At 35.3% G+C, this 22483-nt stretch overlaps 1 protein-coding gene across 1 annotated transcript in view; it reads right to left on the bottom strand.

Moving 5' to 3' along the window:
* LOC126979646 (calmodulin-A-like) overlaps positions 1 to 21062 on the bottom strand; it is a 222324-nt gene extending 201262 nt beyond the window's left edge. Inside the window, exon 1 of the mRNA XM_050829100.1 lies at positions 21039 to 21062. Within this exon, the coding sequence (XP_050685057.1) occupies positions 21039 to 21047 (9 nt within the window). The 5' untranslated portion in view covers positions 21048 to 21062. The remainder of the gene's footprint in view (positions 1 to 21038) is intronic.
* Positions 21063 to 22483: the final 1421 nt, after the last annotated feature.

Here is a 22483-nt window from a genome sequence, read left to right as displayed (position 1 = left end):
GCTTTCTTATCATCTAAGTAATCCTTTAAATTGTAATACAATTTTTCTCGTACATTGCAATGAGTCAATATACAGGTGGAAAACGCCTAGTGTGGGGGTCAGCATAAAGTGTTCCTGTGTACATTTAATGTGCAAAATAAATGATTTTATATTTTGTTTTTGTAATACCTACTATTCTCACTTTTCTAGAAGAAATGAACTCCCTGTATGGTCATCAGGTAGAACGCTACCGACGAGATAGTTGTATATCATAGATACTGAATATCTTATAAATCTTCTTGAGACATAAGATGTTATTTAAGGGTCATTAGTCCTGCTATTTTACTAACCATGGTGGCCTTTAAACCGAACCACAAATAGTTATTGTCCACTGTTCTTTGGCGGTACACAAAGACGCAATTTAGTAGCCATCAGGCAAGTATTATTTGTAAAAGATCCGTACACTAAAGAACGAACGAATGAACTCGAAGGAAGTAAATTTCACGTTGACAAAATCTTAGACATAAGCCACAGTGCTTAAATTATATTCAGGTTGTAGAACTAAATTTATATGTTCTAATATTCAACAAAGGATTTCTGTCCGGAGAATTTATGTTTGGGAGTTAATAAGACAGTTGTGGCACAGGTGTTGTTCAAGCGAGTGCTCTTTTCAACGAGTTTGGGACCAGGTTGTTACATTTGAGTTTAGGGCTTGTATATTCATTAGTTAAATTGGGGTTTTGTTTGTCTGATGTGTATTCTCTTTGTAGAACTCTCCAATTCATTAGTTCGCACAATATATAGGAGTAAGAAATATATTTTTCATTTCTCATACTCGGAAAGTAATGTTGTTTTGATCTGATTATTGGGTGGAAAATGCTGCTTCCCTGCATAAAGATTGAAAAACTCATACAAATTACTTCCCACCTAAGGGCCGGAATGAACTTTGAGAATAGAACTGTTGTCAGCTGTGAAGAGTTTTATGTAAAAACAAACTAATTAAAAAATATGCTGTGGCCATGTGACTTTCTAAACAGCCAGTGTGAACTTCTTTGAGCGGAATAAGCCGCAACAATTACGCGGTGAATTCCATATTTAAAATTTAAAAAGTCGACATAAATTGTCCTAATTTGACAACTAATTTTAAATAGGTACTACTAATATTATTAAATCAATAAATAGTTTAGATAAACAACTACTTTTATCTTCCTCATATTCGAAATGAAAAGTAAAGTGCTTACTTGACGAGGGTAAAAGAATCAGTTCCTACTCGGACTATCCAGATGGTGGGGATGATATCCTAACTTGTGGCGTGTCTTGCGAAGGTGGAGTTCGGCGGCAGGAATCAGATTAAACAGCTCTTCGGAACACTCCCCGTGATAAATGCGGTAAAAAGCACACAATGAAGCGACGTCTCTACGCAACGCCAAGTGATCCAGCCGTTCACAGAGCACTGGGTCCCCGACAATTCGAGCTGCTCTGCGTTGCACGCGGTCAAATGGATCGAGCTGATACTGGGGTGCGTCAGACCAGAGATGACAGCAATACTCCATGTGTGGCCGGACCTGCGCTTTGTAGAGCGCTAGTATGTCCATGAACCTCTAAACTGCATATGAAGTCCTGGTACATGTTGCTAGGATGACACATGATTTCAACCGCTATGAAAGACATTACTAACACCGCTACCATATTTATGTTCTCCTGGTGTCAATGCAGTTATAACTCGTGCGTATGACATAAGAATATATTAAGATATACCTACTCGCGTCATACATAAAAATAAAATAGTATGCATATTTCTGTCTCATTCTTTGCCGGCTTCATCCTACACATTTTTGTATTTGTGTCTCTTACCTGTCGTTTTTTCCGTTGCATCCGGTTTGAAATCACAACGATCCTAAAGAAGTTTCACTTCAAAAACGTTTGTGTGGGAAATGTTACTATAGCATAAACGATTTTCTTAATGACAACTCAGACTGGGAATGAAACGAACACACTCAGACTCTTTAATTATAAACGTTTATTGTACGATATCATATCGTAATCCATATATTTATACACAAAAAAAGCCCGCTGAGTTTCTTGCTTCTTCTCAGGGGGCCTACTCTTAAAATCGATATTCGATATATCGTGGCATTAGTCGTGTCCAATCCTACTCTTAGTTACATCGTATTCAAAGTCGAAACGATGATTGAACGAACGATACAAATTTTCGATATTATCCGTCCTAACCCTACTCTTAGTTGAAAATGTCAGAGACGAATTTTCGAATTTCACAAATAATCAAACGTCTTTTACGATAATCTCAACGACAACTTCTAGGCTGTCGTTGCTATTATCGTTTCAAGTTGTTTAGGTATATTTGCCATACATTATGCATTCTTAATAAATATTATTAAAATAATTATATGTGATTTACTTACTATTCAACAGGATTTTTTTACTACCAAGTAATTTAAGACATTTTTTGATCGTTTACTCGTATGCGTAGAAAGTAATGCAAATGGCCGCCTGAGAAATAGGAAGTCGACGAGAAGGTTGCGTTACTTTTTTTTACATTTATTACCCGCAAGTTTTGTAATATTTAATAAATTTTAAATGGTCATATTATATTCACTACATAATTTTTAAATATTTACATTTTGTGTAAATGATGTAAATCGGTGGTGCAGTGTCTGGTATGGTCCTTAGCGCCATGTTTCTATGTTTCGACTTTTGACACTTAACAGCGACATAGCACAGATAATATTTACTTTTTCAAGGTTTGCGCATAATTCATTCACTCTAACATAGTAAAAAAATCAAAATATTAGGCTATGGTTACGATGTTGTTACGATAAACGATATGGAATACGAACATTTGGTATGGATAGAGGTACGATATATTTGGGGTATTATCGTATCGTTTCGAAGATATCGTTGTCGATTTAGCGAGTAGAACTCTTGGTCTGAGGCAGTCTATTTTGAATGGGTGGCAGTTTTTGACGTTCAATAAGTGATTTTGAATCCTATTTTGAATAAAAATATTTGAATACAATATTTCAACCTTAAATATTTTGTTTAATAGACGTCTCAACAGACAAGCAATTTCTCTCCAATCAAACATAATACTTTGTAGCAAATTTTCTTACATTATTACAAATGACATGGCTGTTCGAAACTACAATGAATCAATCATTCTATTGTACTTCGTGGTAGCGTTGTCTATATTTATTTACTAATTCTCTTTAAAACACACTGACATTGTGTGGCAATTTACGGCCGTTCCCAATATTCAGTCTATCTCTTACTTGAGATAAAAATCTTAACTATCGTTGACTTTTCTGTCGCAATAAACTTATCGACGGTAACTCACCTTATCCGTGCACGTTGTCTGTCAATGGGACGACGTATACCTTACCAGCGATATAAAGCTTGTATGGAAATTGCAATTCACGCGATAAGAATGACTTATCGGATATATTGGGACAGCTTCAGAATATTGACAGCTAATTACTGGCAGTAGAAGGTAGTAATTAATCTTTATCTGTAGATAGTATATTGGTAACGGCCGTTAGGTTACTATTTTATGCAACAATTGTATAAGAAGGGTTAAAAAAACGTGAGTGGCGTATGTTGCTGGTTGGGTGGTTGAGCCAATGAATGACGTAACGAGTGTTTTTTTCCCTAGTTATACAACAATTTTTCTACGACTAAATAATTTTAAATGAAAAATAAAATTAAAACAAACAAAAACCAAAATATTTTGAGTTGCCGCTTAAATGGGCGGGAAATTTAATGTACATAAAATGTACATACTTATGTCCCGTGAGTGGTTTTATTTTTACTTCCATGAATGGCAAAGGTACACCCATACAGCCAACGCGAGAAATGTGAAAGTTACAGACCTATACCTTGCAGCATCTGGGTAAACACACCACACACTCATCACACAAAAAAAATACACACGATTCTATAACCTTCCTTTTTTTAAATTCTTGAACTAAGCTGTTACCCGTGACTTCATCCAAATTTACCAGTGTGCTGTGGTTGTGTTGGTGTTACAAATCCAACTACCAGGTAAAAGGATTTTCATTTTTCTTTGGTTATTATAAAGCGACCCTCAAAACCTATGGTAACAGAATTTTCAAAAAATTCACAGATTACCTCCCACAACCATATAAACATTACATCTTTATAATATTAGAGTAGATAAATTCAATCCGTACAAAATCAGAATACACCCCTGGTATAAATATATAGTTTGCTTTATACAAGTCTGGTAACATATGATAAGTAAAAATGTGGGGCTCGTAAATCCCCGAAAGTTGGACGCATTCATTATTTTTTACAACCGGCCAACATATTGAGCTCGGAGCTTCTTGTGAGTTTATGACGAAAATTATATTGTATCCCTTCCTACGATGTCGAGCATAACAACTGAATTAATAGATCTTAGTTTATGATGTAACTGTATGTGTATTTTACATTCTGAGAACAATATAATATTGACGTCTTTACATATTATGATAGACATGGGAAGCTTTCTATCCGGACTATAGAGCGTCGAGCCACAAGTGAGTACGAAAATGTTTCGGTACTCGTCTTGGGTACTCGGGTGTTATCGGCGTACGGTGCGAGTACGGTCGAGATCGGACGCCGGGCGAGCGTTGAGTAGTAACTCCGCTCTGTCAGTCAGGAAAGAACTATCGAACGAGGCGGTTGTGTCTAACGCGCATGCCGGGAACACTACGTTCTTATAATGCAATCTATTATAGCTCTTTGTGTTAAGTTAAAAGATTGTGTTTTACTTGCTGTCATGTTTAACGCCCACAACAATGGAGAACCACAAGAATCCTGAAAATGTGATCAGTCTTGCACCGTCACATATATATTTATATATATGCATATATAACCGAGCCAAGAAAGAGAACTCTTCCTCCTTCATAGGCCCAAAACTATTTCCCATCGCATAGCAATCGCTTATGGGGCTCTCATCCACAGATCCTTAAAGAAACTGGAAACCCTTGAAGCTGCTGGGGGTTGGACTTCAGTATCAGTCCATCGGCATGCCAATCTGCTTCTAGGCAGCTATCAGCGGAGACGTGCTATGCTATGCATAAACATGTTTTTTTTGGTATTTGCAAGATGCATTTAATTATGTGCAGATCCTGCGGCTAAGCCACTGAAGACTTAAAATCATAACCTGTTGGAGTGTCAGGTCCTTATACTTAAAAAGAATGGGATCAATGGTCATGCTGGCGTAGAGAGCAGCATAGATCCACGGGTTTAAGTGCTAGAACCACAAAAAGACCAGATAGTGACGTGGAGTTTACTGTGTAGTCTGTCGGTCTGATAGAAAGACAGAATAAATTAACTTAGCATAGGGCTCAATGCTCATGAGAATCTTCATGCAGCGTATAAATGCCAGGGCAGTATTGCAGAATATTTGATAGCTATCGTTCCGGTACCCTTAAAAAATACATCGGCCATATCAAAAATGTGGCTAAATAGCTGCAACATATTGTTGCCGAGAAATACTGATTATTTTTAAAGTTCTATTCATCATCATCATTTTAGTCGGAAGTCATCCGCTGCTGGACAAAGGCCTCCCTGACGTCACACTACAATTGGTACTGCACTGCCCTCATCCAACCTGTTCCGGCGATCATGACCAAATCATCAGTGCATCTTGTGGGGGGCCTACCAATACTGCGTCTTCTGGTACATTGTCACCATTAGAGGGCATTACTGCCCCAGCGGCTATCTGTCCGTCGAGCTATGTCCTACCAACTTCAGTTTCGCAATCAACTATGCCATGTCGGTGACTTTAGTTCTCCTACGGATTTCCTCATTTCTGATTCAATCTCGCAGGGAAACTACAAGCATAGCCCTCTCCCTAGCCCTGTGAGCTCTATTAGGAGAAAAAGCAGCTATATTAAGCTAGCTTAAAAATTCCACAAACACAGTGACGTGCGCTTTATTGAAGTGGTCGGGGTAAAAGCAAAAGTTTCTGTGTTATTCGAGTATATGGTATTAGGAATCTTGAATTAAATTCTGATGAGGTAACCAAACACTCCCTACAAATGTAATAAGCAATTCAATTACATGTTACTGTTTTGCGTTAAAACAAACTGGTTGGTCATACACCATAGAGTGAGCCCCATCCAATTCGCTTGATTGTTGCCATAAATAGAATAGTCTACGAGCCAACAATTTCATTCGAAATCATTTTATGTTCCCTTAACTCAAATAAACCAATAAAAGTGTGAAATGTTTTAACTTCGAAAGAACGTCTATCTCTCTAGCCGTTATTTTACTCGTAAATTTATTTCTAACTTAAATTAAATTGAATCTGAGAGTTTCGAAGACAGAATCGCCTGAACAAGTTTACAAACGTTATATTTCTCATTTCGATGTTTAATTAAAGAAATGATCTAATTATAATATCGAATGTTAACATTTCTTACTTATTTTTGCATTTAGCTTGATTATTTGACTTTCAGAAGAAATCAAAAGGAATGGAATTAACGGAGTCGTTAGGAAAACGCCTTATTAAATTCCAAAAGCTTACAAATATGTAACATACATCTTTGTGCCGTTTGGTGTCGAGACACTTGGCCCGTGGGGCCCAGAGGCGCGGAGAATGTTCAAAATACTATCTTCGCGCCTCAATAAGGCTACTGGAAACCCAAGCGCTGGCAGCTATTTCGGTCAACGGATCAGCCTTGCTATCCAACTCGGTAATGCTGCCAGTATTCCTGGTACGCTTCCACGTAATGATAGTTTTAATTTTATGTAGTCGTAGTATTGTAAATGTAGTTATAAGATTTGTTTTGTTTGAATAATAAATTAATCTTGTAACGAAGTGTTTCATAGTGAATAAATACTAAAAAGTAGATAACTTCAGGAGGTTCCTTTGCACAGGATGCCGGCTAGATTATGAGTACCACAACGGCGCCTATTTCTGCCGTGAAGTAGTGTGTGTAAGCATTACTGTATTTCAATGTAAACCAACTTAACAACAACCTAGACTTAATTTCTTATGTCTCAAGGTGACGTTCGCAGTTGTAGTGCCGCCAGAATTTTTGGGTATTTCAAGAATCCTGACTCTGCAGTGAACGGTACTGCAATGAAATCACCCTCATTTTCATAAAAAAAGAGAACCACTAAAATCGGTTATTAATAATTTGACAAGAAGAACCATAAGCGAAGATTAAATATTTCATTTTTCTGAATCGATTGAAAGCTTAAAACATTGTTTTTAATCTTCGCTTTGGTAAAATCTTCTGAATTACTAGAGCGAGAATATCAATAGAGGCCAGAGGAAGGCGCGTTCAATGAAAACTTACAAATCAAACACCGGGCTAGTTACCGTGAAAGCCTCCAATAGAACTTGATTATATTATGTTACCAGCTTGAAATTGGATGCACTGTGATTCAAAGGAATTAATTTAACAGAAGATTTTTAAGCATTCTGATGTTTTACTTTAGATTTCAAGGACTTATAATTAATTATACTTTGACTGATAGATAAACTGTGAATAATAACTAATAATGAAATAAAAATAACAAGTTATAATAAATTGTCCACACAGAGATTCAAGTTTTATTTGGATTATCAAATGTAAAGTAGATCCTGTAGATGAAGCCACAACCTGAGAGTTGTGAGTCGTTATTATTTGTGTGTTAATCCTAGAAGTGAGGGTTATTTATGACTTTAAAAAAAACATGACAAATTGTTTAGATTTGCAAGAGCCACATCTCAAGACAATTTCCTAATATGCAAATACTTGGGTTGACCAGGTTATCGACTGCAAAGTAGATCCTGTAGATGAAGCCACAACCTGAGAGTAGAACAAGGCATACAAGATTTTATAACGATACGTCAATCGAACGGTTAGCTCAGTTGGAAGAGCACTCGCACGGAACACGAGAGCTCGTGGGTTCGAGTCCCACATCGATCATTAAATTTTGTTTTCAAATTTTAGTTAAAACATAACAAATTGTGGTATATAAAAGTACCAAGGTGTATAAAGAGCAAAAACTGCTTTTTATGGTCGCTATTTGCGCGTGTCTATTGACGCAATTGTTGACACCTTCATTCTTATATTTCCGGCTGGTTTGTGCCACCTCTGCACTCTGTCATATGGTGTTTAATAATACAACAGATCATAGCATTGTTTTCGACAAGCCCTTTTCAAATCTGATCTTTATATTCTTATTTGGTTATGCTACGAGTATAACCGTCAAAGTACAGCACCCTGCATTATCTCTATTAAACGACACCACACTAATATTTTATACGCATTCGATAGTTCTTAGCAAAGACGATTGTAATAGGTTATGCAAGTCAAAAGTTATTTTAATCGAAAGTCGTGTAATGCGGTGAAAATACCTCAAAATTGGAGAGCTTTTCCCCTCCACTGGGCGCAATAATTCACATTCTTCACTCAACGCAACAATTTCTTTGACACTTTGGCTATCGAGTAAAATAATTACATTTTGGATGTCTATGATATATTACACGGGTCAACATGAAATTTGACTTTGATTGCAAAGCATTAAATTTCGGTAGTTTAGGTCGTAATTAGACGGAAAAAAAATATATGGCATGAAAAACTTTGCTTTTGTGCTTAGAAGACTGATTGAACGAATTTTTTAAAAATCTCGGATTTTAATTTTTGATTGAAAATAAAACCTGAATGTATATATGTACCTGAAACACTTTTTTCATCGATTTCCTGGATTGCCTCACACTATTGAGGCAAACTCGAAGTTATGTCAAAAAAAATTGATAAAAAATAATCTGATATTTTCCATCCAAACCACTATAAAGCTACTATGAATACAATAACTGTTTTAAGTGATCACCTATCTTGAATTATTACTGTAGTGCTAGAATTGATAATATCAAAACGTCCTTAATGAATCCTTAATTCTGTTTTTGTTGTTTGCTTAAGTTCTCGTAACAGGCTTCGTCGTGCTCGCTTAAATGTCACTGCTTGTGGCGGCGACATGGGACGGGTCGTCCCCTTCTCTAAAATATGGTTGAGGGAGGCGGTCATGCAGCTACTGTACTGAATAACTTTTGTTTTGTATTAATTTACATTTACTTTTTTTGACTTATTGGTGTAAGACATTGACTATTTGACATTTGAGTATGTTTGTTGCATCACTTTACATATTATATTGTAATTGAATATGATTTGTAAAACGATGAAAATGTATATCTTGATTTAAAAGAGTGGCACTGAGTTTCTTGCTACTTCTTCTCATTAGCTCAGCCCTTAACGAAGTTGTGGTAGATTCAATAAGATTTTTTTTTGTGTCATTCATAAGTATCATTTCCGTGAGCTACATGAATAAACTGATTTTGATTTTATTTAATAAAGCATGCGACCTCACTGTAGTTGAAGTATTTCGATATAAAGCATAAAACCATATCGATCACCGATGTAATAGGGGAGTAAAGCTCTTTAGTATTCATAAGAGGCAGTTAAAAGAGAAAAGCACTTGATATGATAAGCTTGTGTATCGCAGTTTGCCTTGACCGAGTATTCAGGAGCCTCTCTGAACGTTTTTCATGAGGAAATTGTTCAATCTATATTGTAATTAGTTCTATAACAATGCCTGAAGACTTGAGTGTGCTCTTATGAATCTCGCTATTGTCTTTTGAGTTTAAGCAGGCTTTTCAGTTGGTTATTAAGGGGAAACTAAATTTATTGTTGTATATAAGCCACAGATCTCTAAAGGTCGTATTAAATTTAGTAGGTAGGTAAAGGTATAAATGCCGAAGTGTGTATGTTTGTAAGTAATTGTAATATGTAATTCTTTGAAGGTTATTTGGCATTACATATTATCTAAGATAATTTAAACGTACAGATAGAGTCTATTGCTGTTATACAACCGATAAAAACAGGCCAGGAATATTAGCTTAGTGTGCGTGAAAGCTACGTCTTACACTCGCGATTTGTATGACACTGTGTTAGTGTGCGTGAATTTCTCAAAATAGAGGTTAGTTATAAAGTGTATTTTTTCGACGTTTTCACAGCTGTAATAGTCTATCTAGACGTATAAATGATTTAAGGATATTATATAGACGATGACATTGTATTTTCCAGGACATCCAGGACATGTCCCCCTGAAAACGAGATCTGGAAAGGTCTTGAAACATCGGGTTAACTATAGTAAAAATCGAATGTAAAAACAGTTACAATTACACGCGTCTTAATCCTTTAAAAGTGTTTTATGTAAAAGATATTGTTTAAATGATGACGTATAAAAGTTTAAACAGGAGGAACTTAACTTTTCGTGTGTAAAGGAACTCGGTGTCTCGTCTATTATTGTCATAAAAAAAAATCTTAAGGTAACTTTAAATTATCTTTTATATGTGAAGTACATGTGAAGACGAAACATACTAACATTTATAACATCACGGGTCTTAACTGACATTTTTGTTTATAATATATTGTTTCATTCTTTATATCGTTGTCATTTAGATTTTTTATTTATATTTATACTAGCTGACCCGTCAGACGTTGTTCTGTAGATAATACAAAAAAAACTGTTTTATAGGAATTTGCCAATAATATTTCAAAACATCAAGAATTATTTCGTAAAAAATGCTCCCTGTTGTTATAATGAAATTGTTTCACAGCAGAACTGTCAAACCGTACGTCAATAAGTTATGTCACAGACAATATGTCCATAATAAACAAATATTGGAAAGAAAAATAATTATGGGTACCAAATCGAAATAAAAAGTATCCTATCTCTCAAGTTGGACTAAACTGGACTCCATGAAGTAATCCAATGGGGATTACTTCCGTTCATCCGTTCCTCATTTTAGGAGTCCATCGCGGACAAACAACGTGTCACGTAATTTATATATATTAAGACAATCATTATTGATTTGAATACACAGGTCAGGTTTTTCTCAATTTTACTAAGAAATATTTAAAGGTTATGATTGCAATTTTTTAAATTTATTTCTCTATTCCTTAATATTTTTATAATTAATTAGCTGACCCGACAGACGCTGTACTGTCAATAGAAAACAAATTTTAATGGATATAGACATATGCCATCGGACTTTTCTGTAGACCTATATAATATACACTATTCCACTAAGTAAATATTATTTTGTTATATCTCAAAGGGCTCAGACATTGTTTTCGTTGAAATCTATTATTCCCAGATAGCTTATATTTCCGCCATCCAACAGATACAGTTCATATATACAAAAACTTAACAAATTATGTACTAAAACCATCCCCGAGAACCACGCTATCCATTGTTGAAAACAACATGAAAATCGTTGCTGTAGTTTTTGAGTTTATCGCGAACAGACAGACGCATAATAAATTAATAAATAAACTTTTCATTACAATTTTTAGTTTCATGTGTTTCATTCAGCCGCGGTGATTAGAAGCATGTTTATAGCATGTGTGATGGTCGTACATAAAATGTTTGTACAACAGATAAAACGTATCGTTGGTACTGAATTATTCCTTTCCTCTACAGATATTTGCATTTGATCGATTGCCTTATTCAAGTCACGTACACAATTACGGTTTTCGTCTGCAAGGTCCCCGGCGATTTATAGGGACTTGTATGTACTGAAAGTGGCAATATTGTTCAAAATGGTACCAAATCCTTTTTACAAACACTAGATACTATTTCGATCGATTGTCTTGTATTAAACACGTAATGCTTAGCTTACGTTATGATACTATGTTAGGGCAATAGCATATTGGCTCTATTTCATTGTTCAGGTCAAAATCTTTCTAAGAAATGTCATCAAATAGTAAATCAATCAATCAAATGCGTGATTATTAACATTATTGTTTAATTAATAAATATAAATTTAATATTTTTTTATTTGTGTATTAATCCTAGAAGTGAGGGTTATCACTTTAAAAAAATAAGAAATTGTTTAGATTTACAAGAGCGACATCTCAAGTCAATTTCCTAATATGCAAATATTGGGGTTGAGCAGGTTATCAAATGTAAAGTAGATCCTGTAGATGAAGCCACAACCTGAGAGTTGAATAAAGCATACAAGATTTTATGACGGTACGTTACTCGAACGGTTAGCTCAGTTGGTTAGAGCACTGGCACGGAACGGAAGAGGTCGTGGGCTCGAGTCCCGTATCGTTTTTCAAATTTTATTTGTATAATGAAATAGTAATTAAGAAAATATACATCCATCCGCCATTTTAAGTGAATTTATATAAAACAAAACTAATTACGTCACATCTATATAAATATCTACTATTTTGACATTTTGTTACTATCGCCTGCACATAATGCGGTGGGAGTGTGGGTTAAACTTTATTTTATTAAAAAAATCAATTTATTTATTATTCCTTTTTTTTTACTTACACAAATAAGTCAGAACGTTTGAGTAACTTTAGTTGATCACTTTACATGCATTGTATAATATATAATGTAAAATGCGGAAACTATTATCATATATTTAAAAGAGTGACAATAAGTTTCCTGCCACTTCTTCTCATTAAAGCTCAACTTTTCCGAAGTGTAGAATCTTTGACATTGAAACTGGATATCGTCTGATAATACCAGTGGGAGGCTCCTTTGCACAGGATGCCGGCTAGATTATGGGTACCACAACGGCACCTATTTCTGCCGTGAAGCAGTAATGTGTAAGCATTTCGGTCTGAAGGGCGCCGAAGCTAGTGAAATTACTGGGCAAATGAGATCTAACATCTTATGGCTCAAGGTGACGAGTGCAGTTGTAGTGCCGCTCTAATTTTTTGATTTTTCAAATATCTTAAACGGCACTGCTTTGTAATGGGTAGGCATATCAATTTCCATCAGCTGAACGTCCTGCTCGTCTCGTCCCTTATTGTCATAAAAAACACCTAACTTACAAGAAATAACATTATCAAAAGAAAAATCAAAGTTAATCATTGTCTCTTTTTTATACTTAAACTGCTTGTACCATTGATTCTACTAGAATAATAAATATCTTGTTGACTGTATATTCTATTTATGGGCCAACTAATGATGTTCCCACACTTCAAACATCTCGAATGATCGTTAACAGAGCGACAGGCACGTGAGCAAGTCGTTATCGATATCTCCCACACGAGTGCATTGGAAAATTTATATGTATTGAACAAGTTCAATATGAGTCGCTGCAATAAAACTTTGTGAGCAGTGATATAAAAGGCATTTATTTTCTCAAAATTGATTCCTTTAGGATTCTTTTTTATGTTTCTTTTATACTACACTGGCCTTCAAAAGTAAGTATCACACTTTTAAAAATGGGATAACGTTTTTAGTTCACAAGATATACTTTCGAAATAAAAAAGACTCCAAAGAGAATTTAATTTTGTACATATAAACTTTATAGTCGGTTACCTTGTACCTTCTTTTAAGAATTGGCTGAAAAAAAACTTCAAAAACAAAACCGTTCCTTTTTCAAAGTGGACGTTTCCGATTTACAATTTTACCATTCACATTTTTCTTTCTGTTTTAAATTTTTTTCAAGATCGATGGGTCTTGTTTTAAAAAATTTATGCTAAAAAGTACATTACATTTATTTATCATGCCTCTTTCAGTTGAAGAATGTGCTAGGATCATGGCTATTCTGGAACTAGGCATCAGTATGCGTCGCACTGCAAGAATGGTGGGTGTCACGGTACGAACGGTCCAGAAGGTAAAGCGAAGGTACGAAGAGACTGGACACCATCTGAGGAGACCTTGTAATGGCAGACCCAGGTGTACCAGTGCCCGAGAAGATCGTTATATTATTTCCACTGTGTTAAGAAATCGCCACTAAAATGCAGTTAAAGTCCAGCAACAGCTACTTCAGACCCGGAGGAACTACATTAGTGACAGTACAGTGAGAAGAAGACTTGCTGAAGCAAATTTGAAACCCTGAAGACCAGCGAGTGGCCCAAAACTCGAGAGACAGCATCGAGTAGCGAGACTGCGATACGCCCGTGAACACATGCAGTGGGATGAAGAAGAATGGCCAAGAATTTTGTTTGCAGATGAGTCTCGATTCTCCCTTTACACTTCTGATGGAAGGCGAAGTGTTTACAGGCGACCTGGTGAGCGATACCTTCAAGCCTGCATCTCAGAAAGAGTCCAATACGGTTGAGGCAGTGTACATGTATGGGCTGGCATATCTTCAGAAGGTCGCACAGAGCTAGTAGCCATAGAAAATGGCACCCTGACTGGATAAAGATATGCTCAAGAGATTCTCAATGAGTATGCAGGGCCGTATTTAGCAAATATGGGTGATGGATCGATGCTGATGTATGATAATGCCCGGCCACACACGGCTCATATCGTACAAGAGTATATTCAGGAGGTCGGTATCAGCGTGATGGCTTGGCCATCAATAAGTCCTGATCTCAACCCGATTGAACACGCCTGGTATGAGCTTGGGAGGCTAGCCAGAAATCGCAGACCACCACCTACTACCCTCAGGGCACTAAAGCAGGCCCTGGTAGAAGAATGGGAGAATATTCTCCAACATCGGCTCCGAAACCTAGTGTTCAGTATGCCAAACCGGCTCGAAGCTGTAATCAGAGCTCGAGGAGGCTACCAGTTATTAAAAATTAAATAACATGTAATACATTTTAGTTGAATTTTTTTACACTAAACTAAAAATGTCTATTTTCATTGTTTTATCTTTTTTAAGTTAAAAATGTTACTAATGTATAATTTTAGTTTCTAATAATTAAAGCCTATAAAATTTGCAACAAAACGTTATTAATCTTAAATTTTCCTTCTTAGTTAAATACTATACTAATAACTTAAAACCTTCTATAGTTATGAAAAAAAAATAATTTGAAAAGTGTGACACTTACTTTTGCAGGCCAGTGTAGATACTACTTCCGCTTCGGAAACAAATGTCTCTGCCAGCATTTTTTTTGCGCTCTTTTTAATCAAATATACAATAAAGTATTGTATATTTGTTATAAAATAATCATAATCTAGTCCCAGGCTGTCGGATCACTTAGATATTCAGCTGTGGAGTAGTAGGATTTACGAAAGAGCCATTTTTTAATAAAACATTTAAATTTATTTATAGATAATGCCTGAACAGTGGCTGGGACTTTATTATAAAAGTGTATACATTTACCCTTAAAGCTATTATGTATCTTATGAAGCCTACTAGAATTAGTTACTATTATTAGAATTAATTATAAGATAGTACTCATGAAACAACAAAAAGAGAGTTTCACTAAATAATAAAAGTATATATCCCTACTCAGTGGTTTCACACACACTGACATCATCTTAAAATGATGGTTATGATTTTTTTATGGAAAAGGAGGACAAACGAGCTTCCGGATCACCTGATGTTAAGTCATAACCGCCGCCAATCATTTGAATGAAAGAAATTAAGAAAGAAAAGAAATAAACATTTATTTCAACACATACAAATAACAAAATGAAGAAACTTATAAATATACAAATATAAAAACGTCTTCATGTTTAGAGATTATGTGATAAGATCATGCAGTTACCACTTATCATCTCAAAGACCTCCTGTATGTTAAGTCCATCCCCAATAAAAAAATAACTTATTTCAAACTTACCTCGATGTCGTATGCCCTGTTAGAGCTCGTTCCAGGGGTGGGATACACGCCTTAAAGTGACGTTTTCAGAAGACTGTGGTGCCATCTGTTAGTTGGCCCGAAAATGAAAGCTTTGTCAGCTGTCACTCGCTTTGAAACCTTACAACTTTTCTTTAATTGTGTCACTGCCCACTGGTTATAAAATGGCGGCTAGTTTTAGCGTTTCCGCATGTATGTAGCTCTCGTGTTCCATTTTGCATATTTGCACTACTAAATCTATCCTTTATGTTCTATGTTGTGACAAAATTAAATAACTAACTCTACACGCAATTTCAACATGGTAAAAAATTGCAATACCTACATTAAAAAGTAGAGTTAGTTATTTAATTGCGTCACAACATTAAATGAATTTTAAAATTTGGAGCATATAATAGTTATTTTCGGGGCCAATCTCCAGATGGAGCAGCGGAGAACAATCCTCAATCTAACTGCCAAGCATAGTTTTCGACGTTTCATAAGTGATTTCAAATAGTATTTTTAATCCTTTATACAAATATTTACAAAAAATTTAAAATATGGACAGAATCTAGATTTATATAGCAGTGGTAGTAAAGCATTGATTAATTTTCTTAGGAAGCCTTTTCGAAGAAATATTACGTAAACATTAAATGAGATCTTATTTCGTTATTACTATTTGCGAGAGACATTGACATAAGCCATCTAACTGCCCTATCGTGGATTCAGCTCTACAGAATACTAAGAGCTTAACAATATAATATATGTAATAAAATATTTATTCAAACAAAACAAATCTTATAACTATACTAGGTGACCCAACAAACGTTGTATTGCCATATAAAGTAATATAAAAAATCAATAATTAAAATTTTTGGGGTTTAAAAAGTAGATGACGACCGATTCTCAGAACTACCAAATATATCGTACATAAAATTTATCGTACTACAATTATTGTATTCGATTGCCATCTTGCAACGCATTTGCGGATCTGTGGATGGAACAGAATAATATAAAAATCGCGATACATACCTAAATAATAGACGGGTAAAAAATATTAATTTTGTATGTTTGTTTAATGGTGAAAGACACGAGAATTTTATATTTAAAAGAAAATACTATGACTACAATAAATTAAAACGATATTTACGGGGAAGTGTACCAAGAATACTGGCAGCATTGCCGCGATGGATAGCTAGATAATAGAAAAAAAACTCTAATAAATTTAAATTATACATATTGTTAAAAATTTTGATGAATTTAAATGTAAGAAAAGAAAAGCATGGGGTGATTTTTAAAATAATATCCAAATGATAATCCTTCTACTCATATAGTTTCAATAATATATTTTCCTCTCCTCCGGGCGTGATGCGTCAATTTTAGCCCCGCTGCGGTAAACAACTGTCTTGAGTTTGAACAAGTCATTTCACATAAACTTCCGAATATCTCATAAACTATATAGTCCTAGACATCGGCGATAGATACGTTCCGTTATTGTTTCCGTAACCATTCTGAAGACGTAGGTTTTCAATCAGTGTGTATTGCCAGTGATGACTCACGGTATGCAGACGTGGTCGCTAACTATGGGCCTGATGAGAAAGCTCATGCTCACTCAGAGGGCAATGGAGAGGGAAATATGTTCGGAGTTTCCTGCGAGATCGAATCAATAATGAGGAGGTCCGTAGGAGAACCAAAGTAACAGACATAGCCCAAATAATTGCGAAACCGAGACAAAATGAGGGCAGCGCAGGACCAATCGTCGTGGAAATCTTTGGGGGAGGCCTTTGTCTAGCAGTGGACGACTTCCGGCAGATGATGATGATGATGATGAACCCAACCATTAGAGAAGGGTCTGTTAACCTTCCAGTGAGTGTAATCCTCGTAAATATGTAATCCTACTGAAGCGTAGGTGATTTTACAGGTTAGAGATAAATCTCAATCTAAGATCTGTAGTACAAAACGGTGGCAGATCATAGCCCTCGTCCATTGCATCACTCAAAGCAACAACAGACTTCAAACAAAGGTGAATCAATCTAGGTTACGGCGCTTGACACAAAGGATTAAAACTGTATATTTAATCACCCGAGCTAAATCAATCATTGTTTTTGACTTTAATGTAACGTCTGAATTCCTAAGGGGTCTTACGATCCAGGATTATGTTTTTATTGTCTCTGACTTCATAACTGAGCATAAAAAAGGCATGCTGGAATACGGCTCTAGAGCTGCCCTCGATAACTTTAGCTTGCCCAAACAGCAAAGAAGAATGCTGTTATGCAGTTTGTAAAATATATTAAACTTTAACATTCATAAGTGTGATTTTTAAAATAACCGAATTTAGGATTATGTACATTTTGCTAATTGTTTTAAAAACTTAAATATTCGATCCGCACACAACTTTACATTCGTTAACGATATCCCGATGCATATTTGGAATTGATTAATCACATATTCACATCAGCCGGTCGATTTCTACGTCACAATCACCCCAGAATTTAGCTTTGAATAAATTCTAGTAACGAGGTTTACGGTACTGGAATTTTTAAGCCACAATATTCACACACAAAATAATTTATACAAAAATGCAAAGCAATTATACTCGCATAGTTCAACACAGTGACGTAAACACTCCCAGTAGAGTACACAAATGAACAATTACTGTACACTTCAGGTGGACTTTGACCTGAAATACACAATTGTACTATGACGCATTTTAAGGGCTTGGTTGTTTTATTAATTACATGTTCTATAAAAAATATTGAAACGCGTTGGACTGGATTGAATGGAATTGATTGAATGTGCTGTAAAAAATGTTGAAAATAAAAGTAAGAAACCTCAACCTAATTCATCATAATCATCATATCAACCAGAAGACGTCTTCTGCTGGACAAAGGCCTCCACACATGTCTCCACGATGATTGGTCCTGCGCTACCCTCATCCAACGTATTCCGACGTTCTTGACAAGATCATCAGTCCATTTTGTGGGGGGACTTTACTGCCCCAATGGCCATCTGTCCATCGAGCCCTTCATAAACACACTGCCACTTTAGTTTCGTAATCCACTGGGCTATGTCAGTGGATTTTGGTTCTCCCACGGATCTCTTTATTTCTAATTGTCCGCCGTGAGCCGTCCCTCTGAGCGACAATGTGCATCCTCATAAGGCCCATAGTTAGCGACCACATCTGCGTTCCGTATGTCGTCCCTAATAAAACATTGGTTGAAAGCCTTCGGCTTTAGACTCTGTGGTATTTGGGAGGTTTCGTAACGCTGCCCATCCGAGTTGTATTCGATGAGTGACTTTTTTCCCGAAATTGGATCTGCCTACCTTTTTTTATATGACAGTAAGGGACGAGACGAGCAGGACGTTCAGCTGATGGCAATTGATATGCCTACCCATAACAATGCAAAGCCTCTCAGGATTCTTGAAAAACCCAAAAATTCTGAGCGGCCTGAGAATTTGTCCTCCTATTCCATAAAATAAAAAATAAATAAAAAAAATCAGGTGAAACAGTTCTTCAACTAAATCCCCGTGGTAAATGTATGTTGAGGATACATAATGGAGCCACTTCTGTACGCAAGCGATTAAGCCATTCACAGAGCATTGGATCCTCAAAGAATGTATTTCTCACAGTTTGGTTATGTTCGGAAGATATTTCTTTCAACTTTTCCCGTAAACCATAAAGCTACATTTAATGCTTACACATTCTATCACAGAAATATAAAAAAAAATACGTAATACTTTTGAAGAATTGATAATTTACAATATTTTATGATGAATATTATTTCTGCTTTGACTTTCAATGGAATTTAAACATTATGTCAAAAAAATTCAAGGCGAAAGATTCTCTCGTTCGAACCGAAGACATAAATGAACAGTGAAATCTTAGATTAAGGATTGGTCTCCGCTGCGCCCCAATTAGATACCGCACTACCAATAGAGCAATAGCTTTTTTATTACGGCATCTATTAGATGCTTGTGTGAGTGGCATCTTGACACTCAATGGCATCTTTCAAATTTTGTAATAGATTTTAGAGATTCGTATTATTTTACATTGAAATTAATAAAATACAAAATACACACTGATGATATATGATCCCAGAGTTTTTTAGTTTCAATTATTAGCAAAGTTTATCAGAACATGTGTATTAGAAGTCGCACTTTGCGACCTCGCCTGCGTAAAAAAACGTAGTAAACCCATTAAAAGTGTTTTATTTAAATATGTAACACTCGCGATAGTCAAAGAAAGAAAAAACAGTGATATATTTTATCACCTGTGATAGTTGAATGCTTATGAAAAAATATTGATATAAAGAATTTTATAACAATAATAATGATAAATTTCACCATTAATTTTAAAAATAATAAAAACATAAATTGAATCATGGATAACAAGTTATAATGTGTTTGGGGTGATTCTATTGAAATAATAAGCGGCCAAGTGTGAGTCGGACTCGTCCATGAAGGGTTCCGTAGCATCAAGTAACATAACATAAAAGTTCTTGTAGTTTGTTATAACTTTGATAGATGTTTTAATAACAGTGTTTTTTTTAAATTAAGTTATTGATAAGTAAACATTATAATTAGGTACGTAAATACTAAATGATGCGATTTAGATCTAACTATATCCGAGCCCATGTAGGCTTGTGATGGCTAAACAAGCTAATATATATTTCATTTGGACAAATAATATTTCCAAAAATATTATTGATTGAATGAAAGGTAAATTGCGGTTTACGATTTATGACGTTGCAAAAAAACTACTTACTAGATCTCGTTCAAACCAATTTTCGGTGGAATTTGCATGGTAATGTACATCATATATTTTTTTTAGTTTTATCATTCTCTTATTTTAGAAGTTACAGGAGGGGGGACACACATTTGACTACTTTGGAAGTGTCTCTCGCGCAAATGACGAATCCATAAGGGTTCCGTTTCTTGCCGATTGGCTACGGAACCCTAACTCTATATTTTACTAAATTACTACGTACCTATAACATTTAAGATATTTAGGTATATGGTTTAAAATAATAAATCCTATATATTATAAATTAATATATGAAATAATTATAAAAATAGAAACAAAGGCTTAAATATGTTAACTGTTTTACTTTATATATTACTAGCTGATACCCGCGACTTCGTCCGCGTACACATAAGACTAAAAAAATCATTGTTTCTCAAAAATATATACTAAATGAATATATCGCAATATTTTTTTTTTTTTGATAAAAGCCAATTGTGTACGGAATAAAACTTAGAAGACTTAATTGAAAAATATCCAGTAGTTTTTCCGTGATGAGCGGACAAATGAAAATCTCTACATTTTTATTGATATAAACGGGAGTAATTTATATTTAATAATAATTCCAAGGGTGTGGTCGAAGAATTATCGACACATGACGTTCCGCTGCCAACCTGTAGAGCCTGCAGGCTTCGTGGGCGCCGCCAACCTGTTACGCGACAATCATACTAATTAAACTGTACTGCTGATGGTCTACGTACCCTTCTCATAACACGAAGCGAGAAAGAGGATGTTTTCATGTTTATTTTTGCTACCACACTTGAACTTTCAAACAAAAATTTACGCACTTCTGCTTGGTTTAAATTATTAACTACACAAGTACTATTCACCTTAGTTAATAGCAAAAATAATAGGCTATATTATATATAAAATATATATCCGGATTGTTTGTGCGGTACGTGCGCAGGGTAGGACGGCATAAACGCGACTGCCTGAAAGCAGAAACTCACCCTGCCAGGGGTGAAAAGGACACTCGACCGTTGCATATCAAAACGTCGAATAAACCACTACGCTCAACCGATAATGCACTTTATGATAATGAAATACAGTTTAATTTAGTGGTGATTAATTATTTGAGTATCTGAAGGATATTTGCGTTGTCTCGTTTTTGCATAGATCTGATTGGACGCAGAGACAGGATGAATTGAATTTATTTGCTGGGTCTTCTTGACGCTAAATCCAAGAATTTTCCGTTCTTTGACGTAGGCATTCCTTTACTGCGAGCTGACCTTAAAGGAAAATCTTGATCGTTAGCCTTCGTTATTTGTTAAGATACGCAAGTTAAACATTCCCATACGGGGCGTATTTTACTTATTAATGCGCTGGTTAAAATAATTATGGAGCCGCTTCTTGACAGTATCGACAGCTAAGATGGATTTAAACGGAGAATGCAAATAAATGGTATGTATTAATAATATTTTCAGATTACCAAGAGTGCATTGCCTTTTGCTTGTGGTGGCCTCGTGAGGCGGGTTGTTTGCTTCCCCAAAATATGGTCAAAGAGCGCCACTTGTGGTGATCCTGTCGCGAACCCTGCTTTTGTTAGTAAATTTAAAGCTATATTTTCCTTAAATACTTCAAATATTCGAACAATAAACAAATATCACGCTCAAAAATTGTTCGAAGAAAAACTGCCCAAGCGTCTATTAGGCAGAGTTTTCGTTTATAGACTATGAACATTACTGCCACGAAATAAGGTGTTAATTTGAACGAATGTTGTGTTACCTGTATAAGTTAATATCAACGCTGCTCGGACATTTTACTAGATAATCGGAAATCTATTTGTTTAAAGAACGTCAATCAATAACTTGAATTTTTTTTTATGAAGAAAAAATTTGTTTAACAAAAATACAACCGCCTTCAAAAACACTATTCCAAAACAATAGATATAATGTGCACTTAAAAGTATAAAAATAATTGCGTATTTTTATACAATCGAATTCTAGCTACGATTATTGTTATTTTTGGAATCGGTGTCCTTACGCCGCGACCCGCTCTCGCCTCTCGCCTCCTCACGACTCAAGCACATCTCACCTATAACTAAGTATGTAGTAACAAACCTATCTTGGATGACACCGACTCCAAAAATTACAATAATCGTAACTAGAATAAGATTAATTAATTAGATTGTATAATAAAAATACGC

Source organism: Leptidea sinapis, chromosome 3, assembly GCF_905404315.1.
Source record: "Leptidea sinapis chromosome 3, ilLepSina1.1, whole genome shotgun sequence".
In the NCBI taxonomy this organism is placed as follows: domain Eukaryota; kingdom Metazoa; phylum Arthropoda; class Insecta; order Lepidoptera; family Pieridae; genus Leptidea; species Leptidea sinapis.
This window is presented reverse-complemented; position numbering and strand designations above follow the sequence as displayed.